General features: G+C 42.8%; 1 protein-coding gene across 6 annotated transcripts in view; it reads right to left on the reverse strand.

Annotated features, from left to right (window-relative positions):
- Positions 1–25,523, reverse strand: part of LOC134348983 (uncharacterized) — a 232,162-nt gene that overhangs the window by 21,325 nt on the left and 185,314 nt on the right. For all 6 annotated transcript variants that reach the window (XM_063052804.1, XM_063052809.1, XM_063052807.1 and 3 more), the window contains 2 exons: positions 23,944–24,110; positions 14,064–14,142 (listed from right to left, as the gene is read on the reverse strand). In XM_063052804.1, coding sequence (XP_062908874.1) covers positions 14,064–14,142; positions 23,944–24,110 — 246 coding nt within the window. The remainder of the gene's footprint in view (positions 1–14,063; positions 14,143–23,943; positions 24,111–25,523) is intronic.

Raw genomic sequence — 25,523 nt, forward strand, 5'->3', positions numbered from 1 at the left:
AGGAACTATAGGGTAGTAATCTTTCAATTGGGGTGTATGGGGTGTCTAGGGAGGGGTAGCACCTCTGGGGGGGGCCTGCTGTGCCCTTTTTCAGGGCAGCTCATCCACTTTTGGTCCCCACCTGGCTCTCAGCTCTCAACTATGGCTCCAAGTAGCTGTAGCATGCGCAGCAGCCAAACCCCGGTAAACCGTCTCGGCAGACGGGCCAAACCAGGTGAGGGTAGCTGACGGGTCTTCGACCCTCGGTGAGGTAGGGGATCTGCCTGTCCCCGCGTGTGAAGTCTGGCCCTGGCAGATGGAGCGGAGGAGACCGATTAATGGTCCAACGGTCAAGAAGGTAGGGCAGCAGGCGTTGTGGAGCGCTAGGAGCATGACAAGGCACTAGGACGTCCTGGTCATCCACTGCAAGAGGTGGTGATCTCTTTAGACTCACCCGGCAGTAGGCAAAGGCAAACCACTGCTGTAACCTGCTGAGTACATGATTTCCCAATATGTTAGAGCGGGGTGGAGGGAGATTGTCCACCAACTGGAATTTCCAGATGCGACCTAAAGCGAGTGAATTTTTGATTGCTGCCTGTGCCACGAGGCCAGTGAGGGTAAGAACAGGATGATTTAGAAGATGAACGTGTGGCTGAAGAACTGGTGCAGGGGACAGAGTTGCAGATTTTTCGACCATTGGGATCTCTTCTGGAGATCTGTACAAAAAGGTCAGGTTACACCTGAACCCAAGGGGGACCAATATCCTTACAGGCAGGTTTGCTGGAGTTGTTGGGAAGAACTAAAACTAATTTGGCAGGCGGTTGTAACCGGAGTGATAGGACTGAGCTAAGATAAGATAAAACTTAATTTATCCCAAAGGAAATTATTGTTGCAAAGTTGCTCAGTCAGAAATATATACTTTAAAATACAAAATGTAAACATCGAGGTACAAAAAAGATACAAAGTGTGTATTAAAAAGTAACAGTGCAAAATACAGCTGTGCAACGAGGATGAAGGTGTGTAAAAAAAGCAGTGTGTAGTGAGACTGTGAGGAAGATCAAATGGCAAAATTGCAGTCAGTGGGATGAGATGAAATGTTAACAAAATCAAAAAGGTGATGAAGGCAGGACTGAAGGTGTTATATTTGCATGTAGTACAGGGAATATGGTACATGATCTTGTAACACAGATAGACTGGCAGGTATGACGTTGTAGGCATCACTGAGTCATGGCTGAAAGAAAATCATGGTTGGGAGATGAACATCCAAGGAGATACATTGTAACAAAAGGACAGGCGGGTAGGCTGAGGGGGTGACATAGCTCTGATGGTAAAAAAATGAAACCAAATCCTTAGAAAGAGATGACATAGGATCAGAAGATGTAGAAATCTTAAGGGTAGAGTTAAGAAACGGTCAGGGTAAAAAGACACGGCTGGGAGTTATATACAGGCCTCCGAACAAAAGCCAAGAGGTAGGGTATAAATTACAATGGGTGACATAAAGGCCTGCCAAAAGGGCAATGTTATGATAGTCATAGTGCATTTCAATATGCAGGTTGGTTGGGAAAATCAGGTTGGAGCTGGATTTGGAGTTGGAGAGGGAATTTGTAGAATATCTATGATAGGTTTTTAGAGCAGCTTGTGGCTGAGCCCACAAGAGGAAAGGAGATTCTGGATTGGGTGTTGTGTAATGAATCAGATTTGATTAGAATGATTGAATATAAAGAAACCCTTAGGAGTTTGAGAGGGAGAAGCTAAAGTCAGATGTATCAGTATTACAGTGGAGTAAAGGGAATTTCAGAGGCATGAGACAGGAGCTGGCCAAGGTTGATTGGAAGGGGATGCTATAAGACCATAAGACAGAAGAGCAGAATTAGGCTATTCAGCCCATTCCATCATGGCTGATCCCGATCCCACTCAACCCTATACACTGCCTTCTCACCATATCCTTTGATGCCCAATAGATCAGGAAACTATCAACTTCTGCCTTAATTATACCCACGGACGTGGCTTCCACTGCAGTCTGTGGCAGAGCATTCCATAGATTCACCACTTTCTGGCTAAAAAAATCCTCCTTACCCAGACATCTCACCTCTCCCGGAAGCTCCGAGTGAATGAGAGTGCGCCATGGGAGAGTATTCCAAAAAAAAGAAAATATAAAACGTACGTCACCCCAGACTACCCTAAAGTGTACCCCTGCCTAATAGGGATCAAAAATAATGACAGTGTTGCTCACTATGCTGTAGGTAACAGTGACTTTTTTATTGCCCATGGAGGGTTAAAATGTAAAAGACATGTTGAGGTGAGTTTAACAGGTGCCATTCGTTCATTAGCATAGCTAACGTTATTTAAACTAGCTGACTAGCTGCTAAGGAGCTACTCTATTGCAAACATCCCAACTCTCCGTAAGACCATAAGACAAAGGAGCAGCAGTCTGCTCCACCATTTTATCATGAGCTGATCCATTTAGTCCCACTTCCCCGCCTTCTCACCATAACCTTTGATGCCCTGGCTACTCAGATACCTATCAATCTCTGCCTTAAATACACCCAATGACTTGGCCTCCACTGCTGCCCGTGGCAACGAATTCCATAGATTCACCAGCCTCTGACTGAAAAACTTTCGTCGTATTTCTGTTCTGAATGGGCGCCCTTCAATCCTTAAGTCATGCCCTCTCATACTAGACTCCATCATGGGAAAACAACTTTGCCACATCCACTCTGTCCATGCCTTTTAACATTCGAAATGTTTCTATGAGATCTCCCCTCATTCTTCGAAACTCCAAGGAATACAGTCCAAGAGCGGACAAACGTTCCTATATGTTAACCCTCTCATTCCCAGAATCATTCTAGTGAATCTTCTCTGTACCCTCTCCAATGTCAGCACATCCTTTCTTAAATAAGGAGACCAAAACTGCCCACAGTACTCCAAGTGAGGTCGCACCATGCCTTATAGAGCCTCAACATCACATCCCCGCTCCTATACTCTATTCCTCTAGAAATGAATGCCAACATTGCATTCGCCTTCTTCACTACTGACTCAACCTGGAGGTTAACTTTAAGGGTATCCTGTACGAGGACTCCCAAGTCCCGTTGCATCTCAGAACTTTGAATTCTTTCCCCATTTAAATAATAGTCTGCCCGTTTATTTTTTCTGCCAAAGTGTATAACCATACACTTTCCAACATTGTACTTCATTTGCCATTTCTCTGCCCATTCTTCCAATCTATCCAATTCTCTCTGCAGACTCTTCGTTTCCTCAGCACTACCAGCCCCTCCACCTATCTTGGTATCGTCAGCAAACTTAGCCACAAAGTCATCTATTCCATAATCCAAATGTTGATGTACAATGTAAAAAGAAGTGGCCCCAACACTGATCCCTGTGGAACACCACTGGTAACGGGCAGCCAACCAGAATACGATTCCCTTTATTCCCACTCTCTGTTTCCTGCTAATCAGCCAACGCTCTATCCACATATGTAACTTTCCCGTAATCCATGGGCTCTTATCTTGTTAAGTAGCCTCATGTGTGGCACCTTGTCAATGGCCTTCTGAAAATCCAAATATACAACATCCACTGCATCTCCCTTGTCTAGCCTACTGGTAATTTCCTCAAAAAATTGTAATAGATTTGTCAGGCAGGATTTTCCTTTAAGGAATCCATGCTGAGTTCTGCCTATCTTGTCATATGCCTCCAGGTACTCTGTAACCTCATCCTTGACAATCGATTCCAACAACTTCCCAACCACCGATGTCAAGCTAACAGGTCTATAATTTCCTTTTTGCTTCCTTGCCCCCTTCTTAAATAGTGGAGTGACATTTGCAATCTTCCAGTCTTCCGGAACCATGCCAGAATCTATCGACTTTTGAAAGAACATCCTAATGCCTCCGCAATCTCCACAGCTACTTCCTTCAGAACACGAGGGTGCATTCCATCTGGTCCAGGAGATTTATCTACCTTTAGCCTATTCAGCTTCCTGAGTACTTTCTCTGTCGTAATTGTGACTGCGCACACTTCTCTTCCCCGCCACCCTTGAGTGTCCGGTATACTGCTGATGTCTTCCTCAGTGAAGACTGATGCAAAATACTCGTTCAGTTCCTCCGCCATCTCCTTATCTCTCATTACAATTTCTCCAGCATCATTTTCTATCGGTCCTATATCTACTCTCACCTGTCTTTTACTCTTTACATACTTGAAAAAGCTTTTAGTATCCTCTTGGATATTATTTGCTAGCTTCCTTTCATAGTTAATCTTTTCTCTCATACTGACCTTCTTGGTTTCCTTTTGTAAGGTTTTAAAAACTTCCCAATCCTCAGTCTTCCCACTAATTTTTGCTTCCTTGTATGCCCTCTCCTTTGCTTTAACTTTGGCTTTGACTTCTCTTGTCAACCACGGTTGCATCCTTTTTCCACTCGAAAATTTCTTCTTTTTTGGAATGTACCTGTCTTGCACATTCCTCATTTCTCGCATAAACTCCAGCCACTGCTGCTCTGCCATCTTCCCTGCCAGTGTCCCCTTCCAGTCAACTTTGGCCAGTTCCTCTCTCATGCCACTGTAATTTCCTTTACTCCACTGAAATACCGACACATCAGATTTTGGCTTCTCTTTTTCAAATTTCACAGTGAACTCAGTCATGTTATGATCACTGCCTCCTAAGGGTTCCTTCACCTCAATCTCTCTAATCACTTCTGGTTCATTACACAATACCCAATCCAGTACAGCCGATCCCCTAGTGTGCAAAACAAGCTGTTCTAAAAAGCCATCTTGCAGACATTCTACAAATTCTCTCTCTTGAGATCCAGTGCTGACCTGATTTTCCCAATCTACTCGCATGTTAAAATCCCCCACAATTATCATAACACTGCCCTTCTGAAAAGCCTTTTCTATTTCCAGTTGTAATTTGTAGTCCACATCTCTGCAGCTGTTTGGAGGCCTATAAATAACTGCCATCAGGGTCCTTTTACCCCTGCAATTTCTTAGCTCAACCCATAAAGATTCTGCACCTTCTGATCCTATATCACCTCTTTCTAATGATTTAATATCATTTCTTACCAATAAAGCCACGCCTCCCCCTCTGCCTACCTTCCTATCCTTCCGATACACCGCATATCCTTGGACGCTCAGCTGCCAGAGACATGCATCCTTTAGCCAGGTCTCAGTGATGGCCACAATATCATACCTGCCAATCTGTAGCTGTACAACAAGATCATCCACCTTATTTCTTATGCTGCGTGCATTTAAGTACAACACCTTAAGACCAGTATTTGATATTTTTCTTTGATTTCACTGCACTTCATCGCACTGCAACTCATCCCAGTGGCTACTAATTTGCCCCATCACCTGCCTGTCTTTCCTGACATCTTTACTGCTCACTATCTTAGATTTATTTCTGTTTCTCCTGGAAGTTCCGGGAGTCTCCTGCAAATTGATGGTGCTACCTCCCTGAAATGAGTTTTTGCAGGGTGGGATGTCTGCTTACCTCTGTTCTAAAAGGTCACCCCACCACAGAAAACATCCTCTCCACATCCAACCTATCTAGTCCTTTCAACATTCGGTAGGTTTCAATGAGGGGAGGAGGGAACGTCGACTCAGACCATGACAGGCCTGCGTTGGGCATTTTCATGCCTTACAAGGCGCAAATTGGAAGTCTGTGTGGGGTGCCACGCCTCGCACAGACTAGAGCAATGCGTGATTAAGTGCCTTGCTCAAGGGCACAAACACGCTGCCAAAGCTGAGGCTCAAACTAGCGATCTTGAGATAACTAGACGAACGCCTTAACCACTTGGCCACGTGCCAAACACATCCAGGAGCATGCTCAATGAGATCCCACCAAATTTTTCTAAATTACAGTGAGTACAGGCCCAGAACTGCCAAACACTCCTCGTATGTTAATCCCTTCGTTCCTGGAATCATCCTCATGAACCTCCTTGTTTATCCAATACATCCTTTCGGAGATATGGGGCCCAAAACTGTTGACAATACTCCAAGTGCAGCCTGATTGGTGTCTTATAAATCCTCAGCATTATCTCCTTGCTTTAATGTTCTATTCCCTTTGAAATAAATGCCAAAATTGCATTTGCCTTCTTTACTGCAGACTTAACCTGTAGATTAACCTTCAGTGAGTCTTGCACGAGGACTCCTAAGTCCCTCTGCACCTTTGATGTTTGAAACTTCTCCCCATTTAGATAACATTCCACACTATTTTTCGGTTTACCAAAATGCATTATCATACATCATGGGAGCTCAACGTTCAGGGATATTCAATATTCAGGAGGGATAGACATGAAGGAAGGGGAGGTGGGGTGGCGTTGCTGGTTAAAGAAGAGATTAACACAATAGAAAGGAAGGACATAAACCGGGAAGATGTGGAATCGATATGGGTAGAGCTGCGTAACACTAAGGGGCAGAAGACGCAGGTGGGAGTTGTGTACAGGCCACCTAATAGTAGTAGTGAGGTCGGAGATGGTATTAAACAGGAAATTAGAAATGTGTGCAATAAAGGAACAGCAGTTATAATGGGTGACTTCAATCTACATGTAGATTGGGTGAACCAAATTGGTAAAGGTGCTGAGGAAGAGGATTTCTTGGAATGTATGCGGGATGGTTTTTTGAACCAACATGTCGAGGAACCAACTAGAGAGCAGGCTATTCTGGACTGGGTTTTGAGCAATGAGGAAGGGTTAATTAGCAATCTTGTCGTGAGAGGCCCCTTGGGTAAGAGTGACCATAATATGGTGGAATTCTTCATTAAGATGGAGAGTGACATAGTTAATTCAGAAACAAAGGTTCTGAACTTAAAGAGGGGTAACTTTGAAGGTATGAGACGTGAATTAGCTAAGATAGACTGGCAAATGACACTTAAAGGATTGACGGTGGATATGCAATGGCAAGCATTTAAAGGTTGCATGGATGAACTACAACAATTGTTCATCCCAGTTTGGCAAAAGAATAAATCAAGGAAGGTAGTGCACCCATGGCTGACAAGAGAAATTAGGGATAGTATCAATTCCAAAGAAGAAGCATACAAATTAGCCAGAGAAAGTAGCTCACCTGAGGACTGGGAGAAATTCAGAGTTCAGCAGAGGAGGACAAAGGGCTTAATTAGGAAGGGGAGAAAAGATTATGAGAGAAAACTGGCAGGGAACATAAAAACGGACTGTAAAAGCTTTTATAGATATGTAAAAAGGAAAAGACTGGTAAAGACAAATGTAGGTCCCCTGCAGACAGAAACAGGTGAATTGATTATGGGGAGCAAGGACATGGCAGACCAATTGAATAATTACTTTGGTTCTGTCTTCACTAAGGAGGACATAAATAATCTTCCAGAAATAGTAGGGGACAGAGGGTCCAGTGAGATGGAGGAACTGAGCGAAATACATGTTAGTAGGGAAGTGGTGTTAGGTAAATTGAAGGGATTGAAGGCAGATAAATCCCCAGGGCCAGATGGTCTGCATCCTAGAGTGCTTAAGGAAGTAGCCCAAGAAACAGTGGATGCATTAGTGATAATTTTTCAAAACTCGTTAGATTCTGGACTAGTTCCTGAGGATTGGAGGGTGGCTAATGTAACCCCACTTTTTAAAAAAGGAGGGAGAGGGAAACCGGGGAATTATAGACCGGTTAGCCTAACGTCGGTGGTGGGGAAACTACTGGAGTCAGTTATCAAGGATGTGATAACAGCACATTTGGAAAGCGGTGAAATCATCGGACAAAGTCAGCATGGATTTGTGAAAGGAAAATCATGTCTGACAAATCTCATAGAATTTTTTGAGGATGTAACTAGTAGAGTGGATAGGGGAGAACCAGTGGATGTGGTATATTTGGATTTTCAAAAGGCTTTTGACAAGGTCCCACTCAGGAGATTAGTGTGCAAACTTAAAGCACGCGGTATTGGGGGTAAGGTATTGGTGTGGGTGGAGAATTGGTTAGCAGACAGGAAGCAAAGAGTGGGAATAAACGGGACCTTTTCAGAATGGCAGGCGGTGACTAGTGGGGTACCACAAGGCTCAGTGCTGGGACCCCAGTTGTTTACAATATATATTAATGACTTGGATGAGGGAATTAAATGCAGCATCTCCAAGTTGGCGGATGACACGAAGCTGGGTGGCAGTGTTAGCTGTGAGGAGGATGCTAAGAGGATGCAGGGTGACTTGGATAGGTTGGGTGAGTGGGCAAATTCATGGCAGATGCAATTTAATGTGGATAAATGTGAAGTTATCCACTTTGGTGGCAAAAATAGGAAAACAGATTATTATCTGAATGGTGGCCAATTAGGAAAAGGGGAGGTGCAACAAGACCTGGGTGTCATTATACACCAGTCATTGAAAGTGGGCATGCAGGTACAGCAGGCGGTGAAAAAGGCGAATGGTATACTGGCATTTATAGCGAGAGGATTCGAGTACAGGAGCAGGGAGGTACTACTGCAGTTGTACAAGGCCTTGGTGAGACCACACCTGGAGTATTGTGTGCAGTTTTGGTCCCCTAATCTGAGGAAAGACATTCTTGCCATAGAGGGAGTACAAAGAAGGTTCACCAGATTGATTCCTGGGATGGCAGGACTTTCATATGAAGAAAGACTGGATGAATTGGGCTTGTACTCGTTGGAATTTAGAAGATTGAGGGGGGATCTGATTGAAACGTATAAAATCCTAAAGGGATTGGACAGGCTAGATGCAGGAAGATTGTTCCCGATGTTGGGGAAGTCCAGAACGAGGGGCCACAGTTTGAGGATAGAGGGGAAGCCTTTTAGGACCGAGATTAGGAAAAACTTCTTCACACAGAGAGTGGTGAATCTGTGGAATTCTCTGCCACAGGAAACAGTTGAGGGCAGTTCATTGGCTATATTTAAGAGGGAGTTAGATATGGCCCTTGTGGCTACGGGGGTCAGGGGGTATGGAGGGAAGGCTGGGGCGGGGTTCTGAGTTGGATGATCAGCCATGATCATAATAAATGGCGATGCAGGCTCAAAGGGCCGAACGGCCTACTCCTGCACCTATTTTCTATGTTTCTATGTTTCTATTTCCCAACACTGTATTCCATCTGCCACATTTTGGCCCATTCTTCTAATTTGTCTAAGTCCTGCTCGAATTGCATTGCTTCCTCAGAACCACCTACCTTTCCACCTCCCTTCGTATCATCTGCAAACTTTGCCACAAACCCATCAATTCTGTTATCCAAATCACTAATAAATATGAAAAGCAGTCACAATACTGACCCCTGAGGAACACCACTAGTCACTGACATGCAACAAAAAAAGGCCCCCTTTATTCCCATTCATTGCCTCCTGTCTGTCAGCCATTCCTCTATCCATGCCAGTATCTTTCCCGTAATGCCATAGAATTTTATCTTACTCAGCAACCTCATGTGAGGCACCTTATCATATGCCTTCTGAAATTCCAAGTAAATGACATTCACTGCCTCTCCTTTGTCCACCCGACTTGTTACTTCCTCAAAGAAATCTAACAGGCAAGATCTCCCTTGATAGAAACCATGTTGAATTTGACTTACTTTATCATTAGTCTCCAAATACACCGAAACCTCGCCCTAAGTAACAGACTTCAACACTTTCCTAACCACTGAAGTTAGGCTAGCTGGATATAATTTCCTTTCTTTTGCCTTCCTCCCTTCTTGAAGAGTGGGGTGACATCTGCAATTTTCCATTCCTCTGGGACCATGTCAGAATCAAGTGATTCTTAGAAACATAGAAAATCTACAGCACAGTACAGGCCCTTTGGCCCACAAAGCTGGGCCGAACATGTCCTTACCTTAGAAATTAGCCAGGGTTACCTATAGCCCTCTATTTTTCTAAGCTCCATGTATCTATTGTATTGGTCTCTAAAACAACCCTACCGTATCTGCCTCCACCACTGTTGCCAGCGGCCCATTCAACGCACTCACCACTCTCTGCGTAAAAAACTTACCGCTGACATCTCCTCTGTACCTACTTCCAAGCACCTTAAAACTGTGCCCTCTCATGCTAGCCATTTCAGCCCTGGGAAAAAGCCTCTGACTATCCATACGATCAATGCCTCTCATCATCTTATACACCTCTACCAGGTCACCTCTCATCCTCCTTCACTGCAAGGAAAAAAGGCCCAGTTCACTCAACCTATTCTCATAAGGCATGCTCCTGGATCCAGGTGACATCCTTATAATTCTCCTCTGCACCCTTTCTATCGTTCCACATCCTTCCTGTAGTTAGGCAACCAGAACTGAGCATGTTACTCCAAGTGGGGTCTGAGCAGGGTCCTATATAGCTGTAACGTTATCTCTCGGCTCTTAAATTCAATCCCACGATTGATGAAGGCCAATGCACCCTATGCTTTCTTAACCACAGAATCAACTTACCTTGAGTGTCCTATGGACTTGGACCCCAAGATCCCTCTGATCCTCCACACTGCCAAGACTCTTACCATTAATACTATATTCTGCCATCATAATTTACCTACCAAATTGAACCACCTCACACTTATCTGGGTTGAAATCCATCTGCCACTTCTCAAACACGAGGAAATCTGCAGATGCTGGAACTTCAAGCAGCAAACATAAAAGTTGCTGGTGAACGCAGCAGGTCATGCAGCATCTCTAGGAAGAGGTACAGTCGTTGTTTCCGGCCAAGACCCTTCGGCAGGACTAACTGAGAAACGTTGACTGTACCTCTTCCTAGAGATGCTGCCTGACCTGCTGCATTCACCGGCAACTTTTATGTGTGTTGCCACTTCTCAGCCTAATTTTGCATCCTATCAATGTCCCACTGTAACCTCTGACAGCCATCCACACTATCCACAACACCCCCAACCTTTATGTCATCAGCAAACTTACTTACCTATCCCTCCAATTCCTCATCCAGGTAACTTATAAAAATTATGAAGAGTAGGGGTCCCAAAACAGATCCCGGAGGCACACCACTGGTCACCGACCTGCATGCAGAATATGACCTGTCTACAACCACTCTTTGCCCTCTGTGGGCAAGCCAGTTCTGGATCCACAAAGCAATGTCTCCTTGGATCCCATGCCTCCTTACTTTCTCAATAAGACTTGCATGGGGTATCTTGTCAAATGCCTTGCTGAAAGATCATGATTCTTGAAAGATCATGACCAGTGCATCCATTATCTCTTCAGCAACCTCTCTCAGGACTCTGGGATGCAGTCTATCTGGTCCAGGTTACACATCCTCCTTAAGACCTTTGAGTTTACCTAGCACTTTTTCTTTTGTAATAACAATGGCACTCACTCCTGCACCTTGACACTCATGGACCTCTGGCACACTGCTAGTGCCTTCCACAGTGAAGACTAATGCGAAGTACCCACTAAGTTCATCTGCCATTTCTTTGTTCCCCATTACTACTTCACCAGCATCATTTTCCAGTGGTCCAATCTCAACTCTCAACTCCCTTTTACTCTTTATATAACTGAAATAACTTTTGGTATCGTGCTTTTGGGATTGGCTAATTTGCCCTTATATTTCATCTTTTTCCTTCGTATACCTACTTCAGCTGCCTTTTGTTGGATTTTAAAAGCTTCGCATTCATCCAACTTCACACTCACTTTTGCTACCTTATATGACCTTCCCTTGGCTTTTATGCAGTCCTGAACTTCCTTTGTCAGCCACGGGTGCTTAGTCCTGCCATTTCAGAATTTCTTCTTCTGAAGGACATATCTATTGTATGTCTTCTGAACTATTCCCAGAATCTTCAGCCATCTCATCCCCGCCAGGATCCTCCTCCAATCCATCTGTGCAAACTCCTCTCTCATGCCTCTGTAATTCTTTTTATTCCATTGCGATAGTGATACATATGACTTATGCTTCTCCCGCTCAAATTGCAGTATGAATTCAGTCATATTATGATCACTGCCTCCTGAGGACTCCTTTATATTAAGCTCCCCAATAAGATCTGGGTTAGTAAACAACACCGAATCTAAGACAGCCTATCCATGAGAAGTCTCAAGCACAAGCTGCTCTAAAAAGTCATCTCACCAGACATTCAACAAATTCCCTCTCTTGCGATCCAACACCTGATTTTCCCAATTCCCTTGCATGTTGAAGTCCCCAATTACAATTGTGTCATTACCCTTATTATATGTTTTTTCCAGCTCCCTTTGCAATCTCAACCCCACATCTTGGCTGCTATTTGGAGGCCTATATATGACACCCATAATGGTTTTTTTCACCCTTGCAATTTCTTTGGATGGATTTGCAAGGATTTGGATTACAGCTTTGATAGTTGGAGGATGCAGAGAGGACTTAGATTGGGAGAATGTGCAAAGAAATGGCAGAAGCAATATAGTGTTGGAAAGTGTATGGTCATGCACTTTGGTAGCAGTAATAAAGATATAGACTATTTTCTAAATGGGGGAAAAAAATCAAATATCAAAGGTGCAAAGGGAATTGAGAGTCCCCGTGAGGGATTCCCTGAAGGTTAACTTGCAGGCTGGGTCAGTGTTAAGAAAAGCAAATTCAATGTTAGAATTCATTTGTTAGAATATAGTGGCATGGATGTAATGCATTGTTTTTAACGCACATAATGCAAGGATATAATGACTAATTTATATGGCATTGGTCAGATCGCACTTGGAATATTGTGAACAGTTTTGGCCCTTTATCTCAGAAAGGGTGTGCTGGCATTGGAGACGATTCAGGGGAGGTTCCAAGGAAGATTCCGTATGAGGAGCATTTGGTGACTCTGGCCCTGTATTCGCTGGAGTTTAAGAATGAGGGGAGATCTCATTGAAACCCATCATATATTGAAAAGCCTAGATATAATGGATGTGGAGAAAGTATTTCCTATAGTGTGTGAGTTTAGGATTTTAGGGCACAGCCTCAGAATGAAGGAATGTCCATTTAGAACAGAGCTGAGGAGGAATTTCTTTATCCAGGGGGTAGTGAATCTACGGAATTCATCGCCAAAGACAGCAGTGGAGGACAAGTCATTGGGTATATTTAAAACAGAGGTTGATAGGTTCTTGATTTTAAGGAATTATCAAGGAACATATATATTTTAGATAGTTCAATTGAAGAAATAAGATCCATTTTATCAAACACATTAGATAACGTTCCACAAGTTTAATCTATTCAATTTATACAAGCTATGGAATAAAATATCACTGCACTCTTCCTTACTGACCGGCTTCCGGGATGAGCATAAAGGATGCATAGAGAAACAGGTTATTGTGGGCTCAATGAAGCAGACTGTCAGCACTATATTGCAGCTTTCCATCTAGGCTCTTGAACCACACCTTATCACACAACATGGTACAGATTTGCTGAAATGCCCATGAATGTCCAAACCAATTTTGGAGGTGAAAATAAAAAAAACAATATGTACATAATGTAAGCACCTTGATGCAATCCTTTTTTAGGCTAAAGAACTTCAGCTTGCTTGATAGGGTTGTAACTTAAAAGATTAAATATTGGGTGAACAGGACCAGGAATTAACTAGAAAATTGACAATAGATTCCACAAAGGTATGTTTGCTAATTACTTCTTGTTATTGATACTCAATTTTGCATAGAAAGCAAAATTATTAGAACAAAGATGTTTCTGAACCATGGAAAGTTATTATTATGTAGTCCAGAAATGAATGATACTTCACTGTTCTACAAATTCAATGCAAAATTCACAAAAAATCAATACATGATTAAGCCTGTAAAATGTAACCACTTGCTCTCTGGACTGCAACAATGTTTATAGAAAATTCCAGTAAAGCAAGCTTGTGTTGAACTCTTTACTTCTCATGCCAACAGATTAAGATGGATGTTTAGTACAGCACTCAAAGGTTAAGTCCACAATGCCATTCAGTAACTTTACCCCAGAATACTGCAGAATCTTGCTGCTAAGTATCACAACCCGACTAGTCATGGGTTTGGGACAGAACAGAGATTTTGCACACCAATAACTGCACATCACTCACATCCAGCACAAATGAACTTGCAGGCTAGGGTGTTTAGGGTAAGTGCACAGGATTGCAAGCTAGAGCTTACAGTCTATTCTTGAATTTAAAAGGGATATTTTGAAAGAAAAGATTTTGGACAACGTGACTGATTAAAGTTGGGTTGTTATCTATTTTAAGTACATTGATTTTCCTACTTACCATCTCAAAATACAGAAAAAAGAAACAATTCCTGCGAAGAGCACACATGATGCTATCAATATAATTCTTGTAGGAATCCCTGAAAAGATAATCAATAAAATTGTCAACATTTACTTACTGTGATTAATTGCAATGACAGAGAAGTGATTGAAAGAGAAGCAAAATTGGCAATATTTCAGGATATATGTAATAGCTTCAGGTGTATATGGGGAGAAAATTAAGGTGTTCTAATACGAATATAAGGATTAATTTAGAAATAAAGAAAAAGAACAATCACTTTACTGCAGAGTTCTAAACAGTCAATTGGAGAACCAGGAGAAGATGATAGGATAATTACAGGAACACAAGAGCAAATGGATTATAGCAGCAGGGGATTTCATCTTCCCTAATATTAACTGGTATTGGCTTTATGTAAAAGACCTGGAATGATCAGAATTTTAACGTGTATTTGGGAAAGCTTTTATTGCCAGTTGTACCAGATAAGAACCTAACAATAGCTAATGAAGCCAAGCAAGTAGTTACAGTTGCCTTGGGTGAGCATCGTTAGGATAGTGATGACCTGTCTGTAAATATCAAAATAGTCATGGAAAGGGATTGGGGGTTGGTTTAGAAAAGCTGAATTCTACAAGATTGATTTCAATACCATAAGACAACCTGGCTGAAGTGTTTTGGGAGCAGGTGAATCCACATTCAACAAGTGGAAAACTTCTCAGGAATCTTTTACAAGTGAAATACTGATGGGCTCAGGTGAAAGGGGAGGAAGGCAAGGGCAGAGAGCCCCGAATGTCAAGGGATATCCAGGAACTGACAAAGGGAGCTTTTTGGCAGATGCAGAATTCTGGGAAAAGGGGAGATCTTATGAGGGATATAAACATGTGGTGGGGAGTGATTACAAATCAAATTAAGAGAGCACATTAGCTATATAAATCTCACTGGTAGGCAGATTAAGCAAAATCCCAAAACATTTTATTAATATATTAAGGGAAAAGATGCAACCAGATCACACTTCACAAGGACCAATAAAAAGAGGTCAGGGAAGTCCTAGTCCTGACGAAGGGTCTCGGCCTGAAACGTCGACTGCGCCTCTTCCTATAGATGCTGCCTGGCCTGCTGCGTTCACCAGCAACTTTGATGTATGTTGCTTGAATTTCCAGCATCTGCAGAATTCCTGTTGTCAGGGTTAAGTGAAGTGGCCAGGATTAGAGAGAAATTCTGCAGATGCTGGAAATCCGAGCAACACACACAAAATGCTGGCGGAACTTAGCAGGCCAGTCAGCATCTAGTCCTCAGCTTTTATTTCTCCAGTCCTGCCGAAGGGTTTTCGTCGGAAACGTTGACTGTATTTTTTCTCATAGATGCTGTCTGGCCTTGTTATAGAGGAGATATTGAGACTTTAGCTCAAGAGGTTTGTTGAGGAGAGGCGCTGGCTTAGGCAAGTTTCTGGCATGTTTTATTCTCATTTCACAGTCAGAGAATTAGCAATGCCAGTCAGGTCAAATGAATTGCGCCTCGAGGGATGTGGGAAGACACCAGTATCCCTGACGACTACACCTGCGATAAGTGCATCCAGCTGCAGCTGCTTACAGACTGTGTTAGGGAACTGGAACTGAGACTAGAGCTAGATGAACTCCAGATCATTCAGCAGGTTGAGCGGTTGTTTGACAGGAAATACTGGGAGGTAGTTACATTTAAAATTCAGGACACACGTCAGGAAAGAGGAAGGATATAAGCAGTCAGTTCAGGGTACCACTGTGGCATTTCCCATCAATAAAAAAGTACACCATTTTGGTGGTGGGGGGGAAATAACCTAGCAAAGGAAAGGCACACCAATTAGGTCTCTGGCAGTGAGTCTGGCTTTATGGCTCAGAAGAGAAGGGGGTTAAAAAAGGAGAGTGTGATGATAAGGAATTCAATAACTAGAGGAAAAGACAGGAGAATTTGTGGACATGACAGAGGCCCTCGGTTAATATGTTGCTTCCCAGGTGCTAGGGTCAGGGATATCTCAGGTCTTAAGGAGGAGGGTGAGCAGAAAGAAGTAGTGGTTCATACTGGTACCAATAACATAGCTACAAAAAGGGATGAGGTCCTGAATGGAGAATATAGGGAGTTAGGTAGGAAGCTAAAAATCCGACCTCAAGGATAACAATCGCTGAATTACTGCCTGTGCCATGCACCAATGAGGGTAAGAGTAGGATGGTTTGACAGAAGAACGTGTGGTGGAAGATTTGATGCAGGAGGCAGGGTTTAAGATTTGTAGATCATTGAGATCTATTCTGTGGAAGTTTAGATCCGAACAAAATTGTCAGATTACACCAATATCCTTGCAGGAAGATTTCTTAGAGCTATCAGGATGTGTTTGAACTAGTCTGACAAAGGGAAGGAAACATGAGTAATGGGTCAGAGGATGAGGCTGTGTGGAAGGATAGGTAATGGGAAGATTCAAGTTGCAAGTTTACTTCATGTAATTTCTGGTACATAAGTGTAAAGGAGAATGAAATAATTGTTTCTCTAGTAACGGGAAATGATAAAGAGCTGGTGGTGGGCGCAGGTGTTGATCAACCTTACTGCTTGGGGAAAGTAACTGTTTTTGAGTCTGTTGGTCCTAGAGTGGATGCTACATAGCCTCCTCCCTGATAGGAGTGGGACAAAAGAGGGTGGGTGGGATCCTTCATAGTGTTACTGGCCTGTTTCCCGCATATTTCTATATATATATCCTTGAAGGAGGGTAGGCCATTGCATTGGGCAGTTTTGACCGCCTGTTGTACAGCCTTCCTGCCCACTGCAGTGCAGTTTCCGTACCATGCAATGATGCAGCATGTTAGTGTGCTCTCTACTGTGCACCTGTAGAAGGACATAAATATAGGTGTCTACAGTCCAGCTCTCTTCAGCCTCTTTAGAAAGTAGAGGTGTTGGTGAGCTTTCTCGGCTGTGCGAGATGTGCACTCCCTGGAGTTTGAAACTGCTTTGCTACTGTTGTGAAGGAGGGTGTGAGTGATATGAGTTCTCTTGAAGTCGATGACTTTGTTGACTTTGAGGAAGGTGGTTTTTCCAGTTGTGGTAATTGCAGGCATAATTTGCTAGGGCACTGGCAATTTCTGCATTAGCCTCCCACTGGGTCCGAGGGAACACCTTGTCAGGCTCTGGGGATTTATCCATCCTAATTTGCCCAAAAACAGCAATGCCTCCTTCTCTGTAATCTGCATAGTGTCCATAAATTTGTTGCTGCTTTGCCTCAATTCAATAGACTCTGTGACCCTCTTCTGGGTAAATACAGATGCAAAAAGTTTATTTAAGATCTTCCCCATCTGTTTTGGCTCCACACATGGATTAGCATTCTGGTCTTCTAGAGGACCAATTTTGTCCCTTGCAATCCCTTTGCTCTTAACATTTCTGTAGAATTCCTTAAGTTTCCCATTCACCCTGTCTGCTACAGCAACCTTGTGCCTTCTTTTAGTCCTCCTGATTTCTTTCCCTCCTTTTTTCCTTAACCAGGGCCTCAATATCTCTTGAAAACCAAGATTCCCCAGATGTTATCTTTACCTTTTATTCTGACGGGTACATACAAGCTTTGTACTCTCAAAATTTCACTTTTGAATGCCTCCCACTTACTAAGTATACCTTTGTCAGAAAACAGCCTGTCCCAATCCATACTTGACGGACCCTTTCTGATACCATCAAATTTGGCCTTTCTCCAATTTAGAATCTCAACTCATAGACCAGACCGATCTTTTATCCATATTTACTTTGAAACTAGAGGTTTTACGGTCACTGGATGCAAAGTGATCCCCTAGATAAACTTCTGTCGCCTGTCCTGTCTCATTCCCTAATAGCAGATTCAGTATCACATACTCTCTTGCTAGGACTTCTACGTATTGATTAAAGGAACTTCCCTGAACACAGCTGACAAAGTCCTTTTAGGGCCCCATTAATGAAGTCTTACCTCTCTTATTCCTCATTTCCACCCATAACACTTCACTAGTCGAATTCTCCAGTCTGTCCTGACATTTTCTTGACTAGTAACACCACTCCTCGTCCTTTAATCCCTCCTGCTCTGTTGTGTTAAAACATCATAACCCTGGTATATTGAGCTGCCAGTTCTGCAACCAAGTTTCACTAATGTCATAATTCCATGTGTTGATCCACACCCTGAACTCATCCGCTTTTCCTACAATACTTCTGGCATTGAAATATATGCATCTCAGAGCATTAGTCGCACTATGCTAAACCTTTTGATTCCTGACTTTGCCTGACGTCTTATCAATGCTGTTTCCACAACCTCTCCACTATCTATTTTGCATTCCAGTTCCCATCCTCCTGCAACTCCAGTTTCCGCCCTCACCCCTTCGTGTAGCAGCAGCAAACCTTTCTGCTAGGATATTAGTCCCCTTCCAGTTCAGGTGCAAACCATCTCTTTTGTACCAGTCTCACCTTCCCTGGGAGAGAGCCCAATGATCCAAAATTCTGATGCCTTCCCTCTTACACCAACTCTTTAGTCCCATATTAAACTGTGTAATCTTTCTATTTCTGGCTTCACCAGCATGTGACATGGCTAGGAATCCTGAGATCACAACCCTGGAGGTTCTGCCAGGGTTAGCACCGTAGCATCTAACTAAGCACCTAACTCCCTGAACTCACTTCGCAGAATCATTATGAGGATTATTTGTAGGTACCTTAAAGGCCAGAAGATAATCAGGAAAAGAGTAAAAGTGCATTCAAACTAATGAGGTAATTTATTATGGAACCAGATGAGATGACTGTCATATTGACTGTAAGAGGCTGTTAACAAGTAAAGTGATTTCTGGCAAGTGGAAGGCTTTCAAAAGTGAGATAGGGATACTTCAATGACAGTTCTGTTAGAGTGAAGATCATGGCTGAAATCCTCGTTCACAAGCAGTATTGAGGCTCCAGTCAGGAAAAAGGAGGAAGTATGTGTTAGGTAAAAGTGCCTGAAATAGTTTACCAGGAATAGCAGTGGAAACATGCAGTTTGGTGGAGTACAAGAGGCACCAAACTGAAATTCCTTCAAACTACCTGTTTGCGCTGCAGGCACTTTTAGTGTCTGTAGTGGAAGCATCTACTACCAAAGTTCAAATTTTTAAGTAAATTTATTATCCAAGTACAAATATGCCACCATGTACAATCCTGAGATCCATTGTACTTCAGGCATTCACAGTAAATGCGAAGAAACACAAACTGCACAAAAAACAAGGACAGAAAAACGACCAGTGTGCAAGATACAAAATAAATAAATTAATGAATTGTAGAGGCCTTGAAAGTGAGTCCATAGTTTATGGAATCAGTTCAGTTTTGATGAGTGAAGTTATCCATTCTAGTTCAGGAGCCTGGTGATTGTGGGGTAATAACTCAACACTACAGACACTTGTTATCAAGTGAATTCCTTAACGAATATAAGGCACACTCAGGAAGGAAATTGGGAGGGCAAACAGAATGTGCAAAATACTTCTGGCATATAATCTGAAAGGAAATGCTAAGAGATTATATATTAGAGCAAAAGGCAAAAAAGAAGAGAATTGGTCCTGCTGAACAGGTCCCGTGTACTTTTATGCGTGGAACCACAGAAAATTTCCGTCTGTATTTATTATGGAAAAGATCATGGAAACTAGGGAATTCAGGGAAGAAAACAGTGATGTTTTGAAACACAAAAACAAGTGCTGGAGAAGCTCAGATGTTAAGGCCGCATCTGAGAAAATATGCAGTTAATGTTTTGGGATGTGACCTTTCATCTGGATGAAGAGCAGAGGGCAGAGAGTCAGTATAAAGAGGTGAGGGGAAAGGAGCGGAGGAACAGCCACATGCAATACATGATCTAGGTGAGGAAGGGTAATATACTGGTGTATGAGGGTAAAATAGAAGTAGCAATAGAGATTGGGAGATGATAGGTGGAGGTAATACAATCTGATAGGAAAGGAAAGTGGAAGATGGAAACAAAGTAGGGCATTGGGATGGGTAGATGGGAACAGTTGGGGAGGGACCCAGTGGGAGGACTGTTTGGGTGACGTGCAGGTGGTGATCGGGGTGTGTGTGTGTGTGTGTGTGTGTGTGTGTAGGAACTAAGTTAGATAGGGAGGAAGGAAAAAGGAACAGAGGAGAATTCAGTGCTCATGCTGTCAGGTTGTAGAATCTGAGGTGTTATTCCTTTAATCTGCATTTACCTTTACCCTGGCAGTGGAGGATGGACGGATCAATGTGGAAACATGGGGGCAGAAATTAAGTGGTGTGCAGCCTGGAGCAATGGCAGACAAAGCACAGGTGTTCAGCAAAGCGGTTGTCCCATCTGCACATAGTCTCACCAATGTAGAAGAGGCTACAACGAGAGCACTGATGCAAGAAACAAGGATGAAGGGGTGTATTGTGACCAAATGACCAAGTTATCAGAAGATTGATGCCGATAAGAGAGATAAGAGAGAGATAAATGGGGGAAACATTCAAAATGCTAATAAGAGAGAGACGAGAGAGATTAACGAAAAGAGACACAGTTCCCAGTATTGTTTAGACCGGTTGCTTTGAACCTGAACTGTTTAAAGTTTGATGGACAGGCGATACCCCAGCAGGGGGATAAAAGGAACAGGTTCGCTAAGGCAAGCGACACACCACCACACCACGAGATAATGAGACCCTGGAAAAGCGGTGTGCCCCCACAAGTTGGTGGAAGTTTTGGAGGTCTGCTCGCGGGACCAACCATAGATGCACAGGGTGAAAAGGTACGATCGGCGGGAACCTGGTGCGTGTGTCCGCCTTGCCTGGGTGCCGGGTTCACCGCAGAAGAACGATCATATCCGGAACAGAGGGGTCACAGTCGGTGACCTCAATAGACATTACAAAGGGCTCGCCCGAAAGCTAACTGTGAGGAATATCAAAGGTCTGTTGAATCCGATTTGAATATGAGCATATCGCTCTCTCTCTCTCCCCCCCCCAACGGCACAACAGCGATTACTGAGAACTGAACTAAACTGAACTGAACTCAGAGTCACTTGAGACTGATCATTTTACCCCTAGACTGCGATAGAGCTTGATTGATTCCTATTATCCTAGTTTTGTGTACATGTGTGTTTTATCATTGCTAACCCGTTGCATTTATATCCTTACGTTTAGAGTACTGTGTTACTTATTTCTTTGATAAAACTTTCTTAGTTCCAGTAATCCAGACTCCAACTAAGTGGTCCATTTCTGCTGGTTTGGCAACCCAGTTACGAGGTACGTAACAGTATGTAAACGGCTGCCTCACTTGGAAGGGCTGTTTTGATCCCTGGATGTTGATGAGGGTGTAGAAATGGGTGAGGATAGATGAGCAAACCAGGGACTCATGGAGAGTGAACCCTGCAGAAAGCAAAATGGGTGGGAGGGAAAGGTGTGGCTGGTTGTGGAATCACATTTTAGCTGGCAGATACATCAGAGAATGTTGAGCTGGATGCAGAGTTTGGTGGGATGAAGAGTAAGGAGGAAGACAACTCTGTCCCTTCATCATGCTGACAGGGTGAGCACACAAGTGTGGGAAGTAGAGGAGATGCATTTGAGGGTTCAATCAACCATAGTGGTCGGGCAAGCTCCATTTTCTTTAACAGATGGATATGTCAGAAGTCTGGTAGCAGAAAGCCTAAAAACATTATGCCTTTAAAAAGATCCACATTAGAAAAGAGAAGGTATCGTTGGTCTTAGGGAAGAGAAAGGAGGATAAATCCTCAGAGCCAGACCACGTGCAGCTTAGCACGTTGTGGGGAAAAAAAGAAAGAAGCTCCTGGCAGAGATTTTTGGTTGATCATTTAGCCATGAGTGGGGTGCCATTAGTCTGGAGAGTGGCGAATGTTATGCCTGTATTTAAGAAGCGTGCAAGAAGCTGACAGTAAACTATGGGCTGCTGAGCCTTCTATCATGGCGAGGAAGTCATTGGAGGGGATCTGAGATGCAGGATCTAGCTGCCTTTGGAGAGGCAAGGACAGGTTAGGGCTAATTGTCATGACCTTCTGCTTGGGAAATCATATATCATGAATTTAATTCAATTTTTTGAAGAAGTAACCAAGAAGATTGATGGGAGCAGGGCATCAGACTTTGGCATGGTACTTGACAAGGTCCTACACTGTATACTCAGCAGGACAGTAAGAACACATAGGATCCAGGGACAATACCCAACCTGGTACAAAACTGACTTTGTGCAGGGAGTCAAAGGGTTGTAGTGGAGGTTTAGCAAAGTGAAGGCCAGAGACCAGTAGTGGGGCACAGGATTGGTGCTGGCCCCTTATTGTTTGTCATCTGTAGTAATGATCTGGATGAGAATGTAGTGGATGGTTAGTAAGTCTGTGGATACCATCAAAATTGGTGATGTTCTGGACAGTGAAAGGAGTTATCCAGGGTTACAACAGGATCCAGATCAACTGTGGAGGTGCACTAAAGATTTTCAGCTAGAACCTAATTCTGATAAATGTGAAGTGCTGCATTTTGTGACGGTGAACCAGGAGAGGTCTCACACAGTAAATGGTGGAGTATTGTAGAACATGCCGGCAGGTGGCGTAGTGGCATCAGCACTGGACTTCAGAGTGAAGGCTCCCGAGTTCGAATCCAGCCGGCTCCCTTGCACGCTTTCCATCCGTGCTGGGTTGAACGTCAAGCTAGCAACTCGGCCTCGTAAAAATAAGAAAACCTGCTAAAAGAACACCATCATGACGGTGTCCCAATGACTCCACTTGGAGTTAAGGGCTTTCTTCTTCTTCTTCTTCTTCCTCTTCTTTTGTAGAACAGCATACATAGTTCCTTGGAAGTGGATAAAGCGGATAAAGAAGGCATTTGACAGACTTGTCTTCATCGGCTCTAGCATTAAGTATGAGCTGTGACATGATGTGGCAACTGTCCAAGACTTCGGTGGGAGGATGTGTACAGTTTTGTGTCATTAAGCTGGAAAGTGTACTGGGATAATTCACAAGGACCAGAGAGCTTGAGTTGCAAGGAGTGGTTAGATTGGCTGGTGCCATTTTTCCTGGAGCATAGGAGGATGAGATTAAAATCATGATCAGCATTGATAAGTTGAATAGTCACAGTTTTCCCCCAAGTTAGAGGAGCATAAAACTAGAGGGCATAGGTTTGAGGGGAGAGAATAAAGGTTTAAAGGGAACATGAATAACAAGTTTATTTTACAAGAGCTTGGTGGGTACATGGAGCTAGTCGCCAGTGTAAGTAATAAAGGCAGGTATAATTAAAATTGTTAAAAAGACATTTGGACAAGTACATGAACATTAAACAGATATGGCCAAGCACATGAAAATGTGACTAGCTTAGGCAGGCAGTTTAGTCAGCATGTACAATTTGGACAAAAGAGCTACTTTTGAGGTCCTATGTCTGGAAACAGATTTCTCGGGCTGACCACACCACACCAGCCATGAAGCGTCCATTTACGTCAATCCCATTTTATCCTCCACATATTGCCATTGAAGTTCCATCACTTACCTACATAGTCAGGATCATTTAGTTACCTACCTAGCACATCATCAGGGTATGGCAGGAAACTCAAGCAACTGGAACAAATCCATGCAATCCCAGGGAGAATTTTCAAACTCTTACAAAGAGTGCTGGAAATTAAGACTGAGCCTGGCTCTGAAGCAGCAACTGTACTAGCTGTGTACTATGCCAGATTCATGTTTTAAATGAATATTCTGAGTTATACACCTCAAAAGGTTAGTCACATTTACCACCTTTAGTAGAACCTTAATAACTTTATTTCTACAACTTGTGAACATTGGCATGTATTTTTCCAACTATATTACTACAAATAAAGCATTAATTTGATTTATAAAAACAGATTATTCAAAGAAGTACTCCAACACTTTTTCTGTCCAACATAAAATTTTCTTAGTGAAACATTTATACATACAGTGATTTTCATCGGAAGTAATCTCAATCTCCCACTGTGCTGACAACTTCCACTGTTGATTCGAAGCTACACATTCATACTTGCCAGGATAGCTTTCTTTCATAGGTCCTTTGAATATGACGTGATTTTCAATCAATTCAATACCTTCAGGAAGGGAGCCATTTTTTCTTGGAGAAAACAAAGCAAATGAAAGGTCAAATAGCTCTAACTGTACTTGGCAAAAGCACATTTCTTAGAATGTGATGCAAAACACTTGGACATTATGACTGTATGTTTTGACTATTGCATTATATTTACTAATAAGCTAAGACATGGACACATAACTACATTATTTGCTACAAACAACAGGAATTCTGCAGATGCTGGAAATTCAAGCAACATACATCAAAGTTGCTGGTGAACGCAGCAGGCCAAGCAGCATCTATAGGAAGAGGCGCAATCGACGTTTCAGGCCGAGACCCTTCGTCAGGACTAACTGAAGGAAGAGAGTTAGTCTTCCTTCAGTTAGTCCTGACGAAGGGTCTCGGCCTGAAACGTCGACTGCGCCTCTTCCTATAGATGCTGCTTGGCCTGCTGCGTTCACCAGCAACTTTGATGTATGTCACATTATTTGCTTCTGGTTTGTAAAGGTCAGTCAAATCTAGGGAGACCACATGATAAGAAGGATGTCATCCAAAGAGATCTTTATTTATCTCCAGTGTCTTCAACATGTCATCTTCCATTTATCCAGCCCTTAGTAACATTAGCTGGTTTGATTTCCTTCCATACATATTCTGATTCTTTAGGACTCAGAACTAAAAATGATAAACACACACCATCTCTTTCTTAACATGATAACCATGAGACTGAAATTACTGCATTGTCAAAGCTGGTAGCCATTCCAGGCCATTCCAGAATATTCCATGTGTGTTCCATATTTCCAAATAGTCATCAGAAATCAACAGCAATAGATTAATAATAAATGCATTGAAATAAATCTACGTGAAGAGTCGAGTATAATGGCCTAACCGATTACAAGTTGCAGGGCTAGATATAATCAGAATCAGAATCAGGTTTATTATCATCGGCATGTGACGTGAAATTCATTAACTTAGCAGCAGCAGTTCAAGGCAATACATAATATAGAAGAAAAAAATCAATACATCAATCAATTACAGAATATTGAATAGATTAAAAATCATGCAAAAAACAGAAATAATATATATTAAAAAAGTGAGGTAGTGTTCACAGGTTCAATGTCCATTTAGGAATCGGATGGCAGCAGGGAAGAAGCTGTTCCTGAATCGCTGAGTGTGTGCCTTCAGGCTTCTGTACCTCTTGCATGATGGTAACAGTGAGAAAAGGGTACAGCCACTGCTGGAACAGCATGGATTTGCAACATCATGGTAAACATGAATGTCATTTATGGAACAGGGCCATGGAGTTGCAGTGCTGTACAGCACAGAAATAGAATCTGTGGCCCATCACATCTATACAACACATCTACACTAATCTCATTTGCCCTCACTAGGTTCATGAGCTTCTATGCCTTACCTTTTTAATAGATCTCTAAGTATCTCTTAAGCATAGTGATTATATCT

Source organism: Mobula hypostoma, chromosome 7 (genome assembly GCF_963921235.1).
Source record: "Mobula hypostoma chromosome 7, sMobHyp1.1, whole genome shotgun sequence".
Taxonomy (NCBI): Eukaryota; Metazoa; Chordata; class Chondrichthyes; order Myliobatiformes; family Myliobatidae; genus Mobula; species Mobula hypostoma.